Source organism: Cucurbitaria berberidis, assembly GCF_010015615.1.
Source record: "Cucurbitaria berberidis CBS 394.84 unplaced genomic scaffold K460scaffold_4, whole genome shotgun sequence".
NCBI classification, from domain to species: Eukaryota; Fungi; Ascomycota; class Dothideomycetes; order Pleosporales; family Cucurbitariaceae; genus Cucurbitaria; species Cucurbitaria berberidis.
This window is the reverse complement of record NW_024468938.1, coordinates 2,800,073-2,812,949: the sequence shown is the minus strand read 5'-3', so window position 1 is coordinate 2,812,949 and position 12,877 is coordinate 2,800,073. Positions and strand designations below refer to the sequence as shown.

Here is a 12,877-nt window from a genome sequence, read left to right as displayed (position 1 = left end):
GGGATCACGGTCTTATGAGACTGAGTTTCTCCGAGTCACGGCCTTATCTTTCTTAGCGTTTGAGAAAATATGGGCTATCTGATACTTTTCGGACTTACGATAGCTAGCCCCAAAATCTTTCGCCTCCGCGAAGTGAAAGATACGCAGTCAAAAGTATCTTCCTACCCTCGTTTCTTCCACTTCAATTCGTCGCGAACCCAGATTCTCATCATCTCCGCATTTATTTTCTTCCTTCTCTGCCAACTACTATCCAAGTCTGAGCTATATTGCACGCCGGACATATTGAGCACCATGCCTACTCTTGCCCTTGCAGGCGGTACATCTGCCTCACTTGGTCGAGCAATCGTGTCAGGTGTTCTGTTTTCGCCATCCACCAAACTATGGAACGTCGTCATCTTCTCACGGTCCTTGAAGGTACCTGCATGGCTTCGGGCCATCGATCCCCAGAGCGAACGAACAACCATCAAAGTTGTGGATTATCTCAAAGTCGACTCAATTGTACCTAGCCTCAAAGGTGTCGATACCCTCATCTCGGTAACTTCTGCAATGGATGGTACGCAGGCACAGATCCAAATCAACCTCCTTAATGCTGCAGTGGCCGCTGGCTGCAGACGATTCGCACCTACCCAGTGGGAAATGGGACTCAAAGGCTATGAGACAGGCTTGATCAAGTCCACTTTCGAGGGGGTCTGGGAGGCTTGTATCAAGAACCAGGAGAGGATTGAGCTAGCCAGATTTAATTGTGGCATGTTCATGAACTACATTGGTCACGGCCTGTACTCTGAGAGGCCTTCACTGGACGACGAACAAGCTTTAAAGAGTGGCCATGGATATGCTGATGGTGCGGATGCCGCAATACAAGGATTATCTGCCCAGGGTGATCTAAAAGACGGGTCAGGTGGTTTTATGATTTCGCTCAAGAATGCCATTGCCGAGCTGCCAACAAAAGCAGACGGATCATGGCCCACCTTCTCTACAACATCACTGAGAGATGTCGGATACTTCGTTGCAGCGGCACTGGAACTTTCGGAATGGCAGCATGATATGAGCATGTCTGGCGATAAATTGACAATAGGAGACCTTCTCAAATATGCCGAGGAGGCGACTGGGAAGACATTCGACGTGGAACGGCTGTCGCCAGCAGACCTTGAGTTGCAAATGTCCAAAACCGATCCGGACGACTTTATGGGGCAGTTATGGCTGGAGTTGAAGTACATGTTCACAAAGGATGAGGAAGATCTGTGTATCCTCAAACCCGTGCTGAATGGTCTGTGTCCAGATGTCAAACCCATATCCGTCAAGGAGTACATACACAAATTTTACCAAAGGTAGTGCTATATGGCGTTCTGCCTGTCTGCTTACATCATCACAAGGAAAGCAATCAATCAAGTTCAAAAATGGAAAATCTCGGCTCTGCTACACCAAGTGTTCAAGTGATCATTCATCCGTCGTCACAGTTGATTTCTTGACGGACACCGGAAACCTGCTGACCTGAGTGAAAGATCAACCACTTATTGAGTAGCAGAGCAGGAAGGCCAGCTTGGTTTCACGCTACTGATTATCCCGTCACTTGGAGAACATTGTTTCACAACCGTAATATTTGGAGCTTCATGTGCCTTTGCTTATACTATCAGGACACAGTAAGTTCCCCCACCTTTCAGCGACAACCTAAACTCAATACCTTGCTCCCGGTATCAGGACCCAGCGCTTCAGATAGCCAAACCAAACTAAACAACGGAGAAAACAGACGATTCTCAGAGTAGGTTTGGTGTACAACGATATAACCTTTCTTAGCGTTCTTTCTATGCAGCCTTCCAGGTGGCATTGGACTTCTCCTCCTCTGCAATTTTCCCTACACGGGGCTGGGTCGACTCCTCCGTTGCCCCTTGCGAGGAGACATCGTCCACTGTAACGCCAAGGTTCACTTCAACGATCGGGCCATAGAAGCGCCCGCGCCCGTAAAGAAAGTAGATACTGGACGACAAAACCCCGAATGAACCGACGATAAGAGAAGCATAATTCCTGGAGTGGAAATTAGTATGTTCCATACTTGGAGCCGAACAAGATTGAAAAAGATGACTGACATATTCTTAGGAGTAACCGGATAGTAGATTGGGAAGCACAGAAACACTGTGATGAAGATGAGCCAGATAAATGCCAGGATATTGACGGGGAGACCAAGACGTCCGAGGCTCCAAGGTCCAGGGAATATATCGGGGTTGTGTCGGCCATGGAAGATTTGTAGGCCGATCGGCAGAGCATAAGAGATGGTGAACAAGGCGATGCCCCCAGATGTGATGCCGAAGAATGCGGTGGTATTCCAGATATAAATCATACCGACCAAGATCTGGGTGACGTATACAGTCAGGAGGGGATAGACGGGGACGTCAAGGGTTTTATGGATCTTGCGATATGGTGCTGGAAATGCATCATCTCTGGCCATTGCCCAGATCGTGCGAGCGCAAGACCCCATTGAATCTACGGATTGAGAGATCAGCATTACTACGTTAGGCATTCAAGATAGACTATATGTACCAGCGCCACCGAGAAAGGCCAAGTACGTTGCCAAGCTGGAGAGAGCTATAGCACCGTGAACGCCAAACGAGTTCGCGAAGACCTATTTACAATGATCAGTTAAATCCATGGTTCTGGTTTCTTGAGGTAAGGTAAAATCTCACCTGAGTTATCGCAGAGGATTGGGCAATAGGACTAGCGAGCACCGCGCTGAGGTCACCGATGGAATACAAGAGGAGAATAATCCATGGGAGCGTAATTATAGAGTTGAAAGCCACTGTCCAGAACACTATATCGTGGATTAGTCAAACATTGGAGCAAAATCTTGCTTGTTATACTCACTTGCGCGTGGCAAACTGAGAGGTGCATCTTGGATTTCTTCTGCAAAATGAGCTGCAGACTCAATGCCGGAAAATCCATTCATAGAAGTCATGATGCTGATACAGAAAGCAACTCCGTTACTTTTCCAACCTGCTCCGTTCTGAAACGTGGTAAAGACATAGGAGGAGGGCTGCTTATTCTTTGTCGTCACTGCAACAACAATTACGGTGGTCAGGAAACCAGTGACGTGTATACCCATACCTGATAGTCGTTAGCAGAAGACACAATAAACGCTAGAGGCGTCAGTAGTACCAAACCAGTTAAGAGCGTTCAGCCATTTTACGCCAAACAGATTGATGCATAGATAGATCGAGCATACAAGGAGGTATATCTGAGAATCGTGAGCTGAATCCTTGCCTTCTAGCATAATAAATTCTCACCAAATATACGTGCCATCGTTGAGCGGTGTAATCCGGATAGTAGATGATGGCATACGCCTGTGATTGTATGCACACGCTAATTGCACACAAGACAGTAGCACACCAGGCGCCGCCAAACGTGGCCCATCCAGCAAACCACGACTAAAGGTGAGATAATAATAAGCATAATGACTTTGAAATCGTCTGTACGACAGAACTATGTTAGAAGGGGACATACCAATTCGCCTCTCCACCTTTTAGGAGCGAGTTCAGCAACCCAGTGATACTGAGCACCTGAAGAGGGCCAGATGCTGACTCTGTCATCAGCATGCTTCTCCAGTAGACACCAGTCAACATGACAAGGGGCTTACCTTGCGAACTCTGCCAGTGAAGCTGCCACACAAGTCATAGCCGCAGCGCAGAGGATATACCCATAAAGAAGACCGACTGGCCCAGCAAGAACCAACGCTTGGAAAACGACACCGTTGATGGCTGCCCACTAGTAAACCATTGTCAGCCGTGCTGTATTGGATGGGACTGTTGACGCCCACGAAGCCGGACTTACAGTGCTAGTAACGCAGAAGGTAATGCCTAGTGCTGTCCAGAAGTTGAATCGACGCTTGAAGGCTTGTTTCTTGCCAATATTCATCAAACCATGCTCGTCGTGTATCTCCATCTCCTTGTGGTGATTCTTGGCTGCAGAATCATGCTGCAGGATTGTATCACTGGCTGGTTGCGCGGCCGACGGTGCCATGTTTGCTACTGTTGGGTAATGCGAGCAAGTGGTTCGATCGCTAGGTATGATCAGGGGGTATGGCTCAGATGGTGAAGCTCAGGTGGAATGTCTCAGGTGGTGTGATACAGGTTCGATGGTCCGAGAAATAGTTCGACAGACGGTAAGTAATATGGCGGGCAGGAGTCTAGGCGCACGTACAGGAAATCCTGCAGATGTTCCAACTATCTGAATGTGATCCACAGGCTTACGCAGCCTTGAGCTAGGGTGAAGATATGGGCCAGTTTCTTGTGTATAGCTGGAGTAGTTGGGACAATGGGCTCGTTCCCTGCTAGACAAATGAGATGTTCCGGCAAGCCAGTTGTTTCCCCGGAACATAAAAGCTTATCAGCGTATCAGTAGAGTTATCACACTGCACAAGCCGTCGCGATTGCTTGGGGCAGGGGCATAGTCTCAGCCCCGGACTTTTTGATGTTCCTTGATTCGCTGTGGTTTCTGGACCGGATCAATTCGACCACTCACATGGCGCAGAATAGTTGCGATGAGCTAGGACGTCCCCAGGAAACCCACTTCTACAGACGTGTCAAACTCCCTAGGATTGTGTTGATATCCCGTCCGGGAGGGGGCACGACTTGGGACTTGGTATGCATAGGCTAGATCCGAGGCCACGTTCTGAATCCGAGCTGTGCGTTGAAGGAAGCCTCGTGTGGTTTCGCCCATGTCTGGGGACTATTCTACTACCAGTGATCTTTGATAATGTCGGATGCAAACTTGCAATAGCTTGAAATATTGCTTGGGTCTATTGAATTGCTTTTTCTACTTCAATCGAGGTTGAGAAAGTACCAGCAGCTGTACAAAGACGCATAGTTGCCACTAATTGAATCTGTTCTCAAAGTAAACCATCATGACACCCTGATGTACAGACTTTGCAACCTTCTTCAAGGCCGCATGAGCTGCACAGTCATTATCGTAGTAGACCATATCTTCTTTAGATGCAAATACAGAAACCGCTGCGACTGTATACCCTTGAGATCGTTGATCTGGGAAAGCCGGTCCAGCAGTAACGGAAATTACATACGGCTTTCCATCCTGCATAACACGTTTCAGAAGCTGAGCAGAGTATAAATTTCCCTTGTTGACCATGGACGTTTGCGCACCTTTTTCGCGTTCTTGGGCATCTCTCTGTAGACAGCTAGAAGCTTCTCTTGATCCTCCGCGTCAGGGATCTTAAAAAGCGTGATGCGGTTGATGGGTTTCGTCGCAGACATAGCGGAGTGATGCAGCGTGCTTGTTCGCTTCCGAGTTTACAGCCGATGCGGTCGTTGAATGGAGTTAGAGAATGAAATAGCTTTGGTTGTCCCCCGATTATATGCGGTGCGGTAGCTTTGTAGAGGAAATGAGAATAACCTCGGCCTAATTTTGGAAGGCCGGCTCTTGCACTTGTCCTTGTTTAGGGCCGACGTGGGCCGACGTGCGAAGACGAGTTTGGGTCTACGAGGAGAGCAGCTAGCATACAGTCTACTAGTTGATTAGTTACTAGTAAATAGATAATAAAGTATTCATGGTTCCTTAACTGTAGTGAAAATAGCTACGATAAGTAACCTTGATATCTTATAATCAAGGGATACTACCTAGGTAGCTCTTATTGCTAGATGTACTCTCGCTTAGACAAAACATATTAACTCTACGATTCGGGGAAGCAGGTTGGGCCCTTATCGCGACTACCCAAGCGAGGCAAACAATGTCGGCGCTAACCATGTAAGGAGCGACGGTGCCTGCCTCGCTTCAGGCAACTAGCGCTCGCCCCTCGTACGATCTTCCTCGACGCTGTTGCGCGCGTATTTGATTTGTATCGCGTCAGTCGGGTCATGAACATAGCAGGAATATTTTCGCAGTCCAGTAGTACCAACAGGCACCTTGAGATGGTACTATAGGCTGCTATGGGGTCGGGTTCCAAGTTTCATCAATTTGACACAAACGCTGCACGAGCCTTGCGTTCGTCCAATGGTAGCTAGCCTCCAGCCGCTTCCAGCTGATGGGAATCTGCTGCCTAACTATCCTCTTTCTTCTATCGTTTATCCTCAAGTACTCTCATCCGTGTCTTCGGTCGAGGAATTCTTCCAAAACAAGGATTTCTTACCCAATCTCCGCCTGTCGAACTAACGAACGCGTTAGCTGTTAACCATTCGTTGTCTCGACTCTATCCGCGTGCAATCCTCTGTATTCGCTGTGATGGAGGAATCCACGGGTCTAGTTGAGTTGTTTAGAGGAGAGGATCCCATTGTTGAGTATGTCGGTTCCTTTTCGAATCATATCACACTTACTTACTAGTCTAAGCATTGTTGCCGTTCATGGACTCAATGGTCATCCTTTCAAGACTTGGACTACAAACAAAACAAACCGGTTCTGGCTTAAGGATAGTGATCTTCTTCCAACGCACTTGAAACGAGCAAGGATCTTGACGTTTGGGTACAATGCTGCTGTCGCTTCGTTATTAGGGAAGACATCGTCAGATCGGATCTTACAGCATGCGCAGACACTTGTCGCACAGCTGGTTGCGGATCGTGAGGTAAGTCTGAGACTAAGCTCACAGTGATATGCTAAAGATGCAAGGTAGCTTGAAGATGCGTTGCAGCGACTGATTATATTTATCTGCCACTTGCTGGGCGGCATCGTTGTTAAAAGGGTGCGAATAGCCTGTAAATCCGCCGCAAATATAGTTTTAGAAGACTTACTTATTCGTAGGCCCTCGCGTATTCATTAAGTAGAACTAGCAAATTAGTTTACTACCTCCACTCAATTTTCGTGTTTATATATGGCATCCTCTTCCTTGGGACCCTGCACAACGGCAGTAGTAAAGCAGGTCTAGCATTAGTTGGCAGCTGAATAATTAATGCTCTTATACTGTCAAAGGTTGTTAATGTCACGTAAACGCCAAGGAAAGATAGTCTGTACTAAAATAAAATATATTATTTACCTAGCAGCTAGTTTAGCTTAATAAAACTTAAAAATACAAATTATTACTTTTATATTATAATAAATTAGTAGCTAAAGTATTTAACAATTTTTGCACTTTTTATAATTTTAGTATAGTTAATTACAATTTGCGCAGCTTTAAAATTAAAATAGTATTTTAGTTTTATATTACTAAAAATTTTATATTTTAATATAACTAATTTTAGATTAAGTTTTAAAATTAAGTATATAATTATATTTTATTATATACTTAGCAAGCAGTATTGCAAGAGCTTTATAATTTATATAATAATTATATTTTTATAAAAATATATTTAATGTTATTGCTAAAATACTAGCTTACTATAATAAATAAATATTGTACTAGTATAGCTACTAAAAACTGCTAAGTATAGTAAGTACTTTTTTAAAAAAATTTTAAAAATAGTAATATAATAATTTTAAATTTTAGTTAGCTTTTATTAATATAATTATAATTTATTATTAATTAAACAAAAGTTCCTACAAAAGCTAATATTTAACTTATTTAATAATTTATAAACTTTTTTTATTATTTATAAAACTATAATTTAGTAAAAAAGAAAAATTAATAAGTACTAAGTAATTATATAATTATACTTAAAATTTTTACTATTTATTTTTTTTTTACTTTTTAGAATGCACTTGCAAAGATTCCTAATTTAGCAATACTTTTATTATAAAAGCTAAATATTTATACTTTATTAGGCATACTAGAAATAATAAGCCTGCTAGATTCTACTAAAGCGCTTTTTATTACTACTATTTTTTTCTACTTTTTATTACTTTTTTTTATTTAAAAAGATATATACTGTATAATACTAATTTAACTATATTTTTCTTTTATTAAAATAGCCTACTATATTAACTAATAGTAATTGCTCTAATATTACAGCTTTTACTATAATTTATAACTTATAGCTTTTATTAGCCTAATTAGCTAAATAATAATTAAGCAGCCTTGCTTTATATTGCAGTATTTTTTTTTAAAATTTACTAAAAATACTATTATACATGCTTATAATTTTATAGCTTATTTAAATAGTTTACTAGAATATTGCTTTTTTATACTTATTAAAGTATTTAAAATTACTATTAGTATATTTAAATTTTATAAAATACTTATACTATTTAAAGCTAAGCTTTAGCATAGTATTATTTTTTTAATTTAAAAAACTTAGCTTACTTTTGTACTTAAATAGCCTTTTTTTAAAAATTAAGCTAAACTAAAATATTTACTTATTTAGTTATTATATTTAGAAAAAAAACAAGCTGCTAAATAAAATATTAAATATAAAATAATTTTTTTTAATATATAAATATAATTATTTATTATATTATAATTTTTTATAAATTAAAAGTGTGCAAGACAACTCTATGCAATAGTAGAAATTTTTATTATAATAATTTTAGTAATACTATAAAAATAATACTATACTTAACTATTATTTATTTTATTAAATTTATTTATATATTTAATAATACAGCAAACTTATTAAAAAGTTAAAAAAATAAAAAGTAGTAGCAATACTTTATTATTTTTTTTATTTTTAATTATATATAAAATTAACTATATACTTATTATATATACTTTTACTATAGTAGTAAATACATAATAGATTTTACTACTTATAACTTTTATTAAAGTTTAGCTTATATAAAAACGCAAGCAAAATAAAAAAAAAGTAATAATTTAGTATATAATAGTAAAATTACTAATTTACAATTTTTTATAATATATAAATACTACTATAACTACTTTATAAAGAAAAAAAAAACTTTTTATAGTATATTTAAAAAACTTAAATTTAAGCATATATTATATAATATTAGAATAAATAATTAAGTTAAAAAACTACTAGCTAAATAATATATAGTAGCTATTTTTATAGCTATTAAATAATTTAAATTTAATTCTAGTAACTAGACCGCAATTAAGCAAATAATAGTAAAAAAATTACTAAAAACTACTAACTATTATACTTAATTACTAGAATAATTTTTATTAATTAATTTAAAATTAGTTTACTATTAAAAAATTACTTTTAAAACTTTTACTATAGTAAAGTTAATTTATTACGCGAAAAAAATTTAAAAATATACTTATAAAATTTTAAAATAATATTAGCAAAATATTATATATATATACTTAATTATTATTAATTTAGTACAAAGTCCTAGTGTAAAGCATTTAATAATAATTTAATAAAAATAAATACTATATATATATAATTAAAAGTAATAGTCTAGTACTACTACTAAAAAGCAATTTCTAGTAAATATAAAAGTAATATAATAAATATATTATATAACTAAATTAGCTTAGTAATAATATATTAATTAGCTATTAAACTAGACTTTTTTTAAAAATAGAGCTTACTAATAGTAAAAGCTTTTTTTATATATAATAGGACTAGTATTTATTAAAAGCTTTATATAGAAACTTTTGCCTTTTAATATAACTATAATATAATTAAAGTAACTAAAGTCTTACGCTAAAAAAAGCTAAAATAGCTAATAATAATATATAAATAAAAGTAATAAGCAGTATTTTAAAATTTATTTTTAAATAAATTAATTTTTTTTAATTAAATATATTTGCGCGCAACTATCTAGACAATATAATAAATATATTTAATAAAATATACTATTAAAATATCTGCAACTTTATTAATGCTATAAAAATTATTATTACTTTTTAAATAATAGCTAAATATACTATTTATAATAATTTGTACTAATATTTTAAAAAAATAGCTTTTTTTTAGTACTAGTTAAATTTAGGACTAGAACGCAAGCTAGAAATTATTAAAAAAATAAATATAAATTAATAAAAAAAAAAGTTAAAACTTTTTTAAATTTAATTATTTATTATTTTAAGCTGCCTATAAAAAAAGCAATATAGCTTTAAAAATTTAATAAAAAGATACTTTTTAATAAAATAGTTTCTAAAAGTTAAATAATTTTATTAAAATACTAAATATAATTATAATAATAATAACTAGTATATTATATATGCGTAGAATTTATTAAACGCGTAAATTTAAATATACTTATAAAACTTAAAATTAAATATAAAATTTAATAATTTTTTATTTATACTTAAAAAATGCAAACATATATTAGTTAAAGTTTTTTAAAATAAGTTTAACTAAAGTAAATAACTTTTTTACTGCTAATATAGTAACTAAAAAAATAAAAGCTTAAATTTCCTAATAAATAATAATACTATTTATTATAATTATTAGCTAAATAAAAATTTAAATTTTTAGAACTAAGGCTACTGCAATAGTAATTTTTAATAATATAAAAATAATTCTAATATATAATAATAGTAAAAATAGTAAAACGCAAATATAGCTACTGCACTTTATTATAATAAGTAGAAAGAAAAATAGCAAAACAAATCTACTTTACTTTTTATATAAAAAAATACAAATAGGCAAAACTTTAACTGCTTAAAATAGCTAAATACTTAATAGCTAAACAATATATATTTTAATATAAATAAGTAATAATATAACTAAATTTAAAAAATATATTATAATTAAAAATAGTACTTTAATAAGCTTAGTATTCTGTTTTAAAATGTACCCTTATATAATAGTAAAGTTTTTTTTATATTTAAAAAAAAAATAAAAAAACTATATAATTTTAAATTATAATTTAGCTTTAATAGCTTTATATTAAAAAAAAATTGTATAATAAGCAAGAATTTAAATAACTATAACTTAAATATATAGGCCTGCTTAATAATTAATAACTTAATAGTAAAAAAGCTATACGCTAAATAGTTAAATAGTAAAAATAAAATAACTTATTTTATTAAATATATATAAAAAAAATTTTTTTTAAAAAAATATTTAGTAAGTTACTAGGTTTACTATTATTTTTATAGCTATAAGTTTTTTTTTAATAATTAGCTTTATACGCACATTAAATAGGCATATAATAAATTATATAATATTTTTGCAATTACTTAAAAAAAGCTAAAAATAAATAGTTTATTATATACTTTACTTAACTTAGCAGCTTAAGTATTTAAACTATTAAAATAATTTTATATTATAAAGTTAAAAATTTTACTATTAGTAAATAAAGCAATATTAGTACAAAATTAGTATAAATTAAAGCTTAAAATTAAAAATAAACAATAATAGCTAAATTTTACTATTTATTTAAACATTAGGGTAGTAATTATATTAATAAACAAGTTTTTTATTAAAAAAAATTTCTAAAATATAATATAAAAGATATTAAAAAAACTAGTTAAATATACTAGCGCAGGCTTAAGAAAAATAATAATATTTAAATTAATATATATTATAATTTATATACTATTGCGCACTAAATTTAGTAAATAAATTTAAATTTTATAGCGCATTTATATATATATTATTCTAGCACTTAAATTAAATATTTTTATTAGTATAAATACTTTAGTACTATAAGTAGTAGTTATTAATATTAAAAATTAAATTATAAAGTAACTAATATATAAAAGCGTACTTGCACTTTTTATTATTAAATTAAAAAATAATTCTGCTAAAAAAAAGTGCAAAATTATAATATAAGTAATAGTAATTATTTTAATATACGCAGCACTTAAAGTGCGTATTTATATATTTTAACTTTTTTTATTAAAATATAATTATATTTTTAAATTTTTAAATATACTACTATTAGCTTTTTAAGCCTACGCAATAATAATATAATTTAAATTATTAAAAATTATTATTTATAATAATACTAGTAACTTAATTTATTTATAACAGCGTACTTTAGTAAGATATATAATACTAATAAAAGTTAAAATAGTTTATTAAATAAATAGTAACTAGTATAGCTTAGTAGCTTTACTAAATTTTAAAAAATTATTTAGAAATAAACTTAAAATTAATAATAATATTATAATTTTTAAAAACTTAGCAGCAGCAAAGCTTTTTAAAGAAAAAATAATAAAATATTTTTTAATATAAATAAACTGCAGATTTACTATAAATATTTTACTAAAGTACTAAATACAAATTAATTTAAAAAATAAATAGCAAAATATTAATATTTTTTTTAAGATTTATAACAGAAAACTATACAACTAAAAATATATTAATAATATTTTTAATAAACTTTAAAAGTAAAGGAAGTTAGAGCCTGTAATAATGCTAGTACTATTTTTAATTTTAATTTTTATAATTTAAAAAAAATTAATTAAACAAAATATAAATAGTACAAGTACTATTAACTAGAAAAAATAATTTATTTTAAATATATAAAAAATTAATAAGTAAATAATTAAAAATATATACTTTTTAACTATATAGCAAGATATTATTAGCTAACTATAAAAAGCTTGCTATATTACTATAATAAATAGCTTTAGTTTTTTTTACTAGTTTAAAATTCGCTTAAAAAATTACTATAAGTTTATAGTTAATACTTATTATAAAGCAAAAATACTTAATATTTGCACTATAAGCTTTAAAAACTTAGTAGTATATATATAATACTGTAGGAATAATATATTTTAAAATATAGCTAAGTTTGCTAAAGCATATATTAATAATTTTATTATATTTTTTAAAACTTTTAAAGAGTATTTATAATACTTTAATTTTTTTTTAATTAAATTTATAAAATAAGTATTTTACTTACTTTAAATAAAGCTTTTTTAAAATATTTTTTAGTAAAGCTTTTAGGATATTGCGTAGACACATTTGGCATTGCCTTTATAAAAAAAAAATAAAAATATTATAAAATATTAAGTTTTTTTATTATACTTAAAATATAAAAAAATATTATAGTGCAATTAACTTTTTTAATAATTGCACGCTATATTTAGCTTAAATTTTTAAACTTTTTACTAAGCTTAAAACTAAGCTATTATGCTTTACTTTTA

The 12,877-nt window shown here is 32.3% G+C and overlaps 4 protein-coding genes across 4 annotated transcripts in view; 2 read left to right on the top strand and 2 right to left on the bottom strand.

The window, feature by feature from the left end:
* Window positions 1-80: 80 nt before the first annotated feature.
* Window positions 81-1,451, top strand: K460DRAFT_368545 (NAD(P)-binding protein). Its single transcript, XM_040933798.1, has one exon. It carries the CDS (start codon window positions 292-294, stop codon window positions 1,330-1,332), a length of 1,041 nt encoding a protein of 346 aa, XP_040786241.1. The 5' UTR covers window positions 81-291; the 3' UTR covers window positions 1,333-1,451.
* Window positions 1,452-1,802: 351 nt separating this feature from the next.
* Window positions 1,803-3,903, bottom strand: K460DRAFT_433384 (amino acid transporter; the record flags this gene model as incomplete). Its single annotated transcript, XM_040938367.1, has 10 exons — window positions 1,803-2,022; window positions 2,085-2,478; window positions 2,536-2,617; window positions 2,679-2,803; window positions 2,857-3,096; window positions 3,148-3,226; window positions 3,276-3,416; window positions 3,493-3,571; window positions 3,626-3,753; window positions 3,820-3,903. 10 exons carry the CDS (start codon window positions 3,901-3,903, stop codon window positions 1,803-1,805), a joined length of 1,572 nt encoding a protein of 523 aa, XP_040786240.1.
* An 842-nt stretch (window positions 3,904-4,745) lies between these two features.
* K460DRAFT_316303 (uncharacterized protein) lies at window positions 4,746-5,433 on the bottom strand. The gene is made up of 2 exons (XM_040930336.1): window positions 5,145-5,433; window positions 4,746-5,076 (listed from the first exon to the last, which is right to left on the bottom strand). Exons 1-2 carry the CDS (start codon window positions 5,253-5,255, stop codon window positions 4,861-4,863), a joined length of 327 nt encoding a protein of 108 aa, XP_040786239.1. The 5' UTR covers window positions 5,256-5,433; the 3' UTR covers window positions 4,746-4,860.
* A 786-nt stretch (window positions 5,434-6,219) lies between these two features.
* K460DRAFT_290014 (ribonuclease-like protein p/mrp subunit) overlaps window positions 6,220-12,877 on the top strand; it is a gene marked incomplete at both ends in the record, with an annotated part of 16,383 nt that continues 9,725 nt past the window's right edge. The window contains 4 exons of the mRNA XM_040929166.1: window positions 6,220-6,275; window positions 6,325-6,556; window positions 6,605-6,673; window positions 6,733-6,861. Of these exons, the coding sequence (XP_040786238.1) occupies window positions 6,220-6,275; window positions 6,325-6,556; window positions 6,605-6,673; window positions 6,733-6,861 (486 nt within the window). The remainder of the gene's footprint in view (window positions 6,276-6,324; window positions 6,557-6,604; window positions 6,674-6,732; window positions 6,862-12,877) is intronic.

Excerpts from the sequence above, each read along its gene's own strand:
- K460DRAFT_368545 (XM_040933798.1), top strand. The coding sequence starts at position 292 with ATGCCTACTCTTGCCCTTGCAGGCGGTACATCTGCCTCACTTGGTCGA.
- K460DRAFT_316303 (XM_040930336.1), bottom strand. The coding sequence starts at position 5,255 with ATGTCTGCGACGAAACCCATCAACCGCATCACGCTTTTTAAGATCCCT. Across the intron at positions 5,077-5,144 it reads TGCCCAAGAACGCGAAAAAG|GATGGAAAGCCGTATGTAAT; the intron begins GTGCGCAAACGT and ends CGTGTTATGCAG.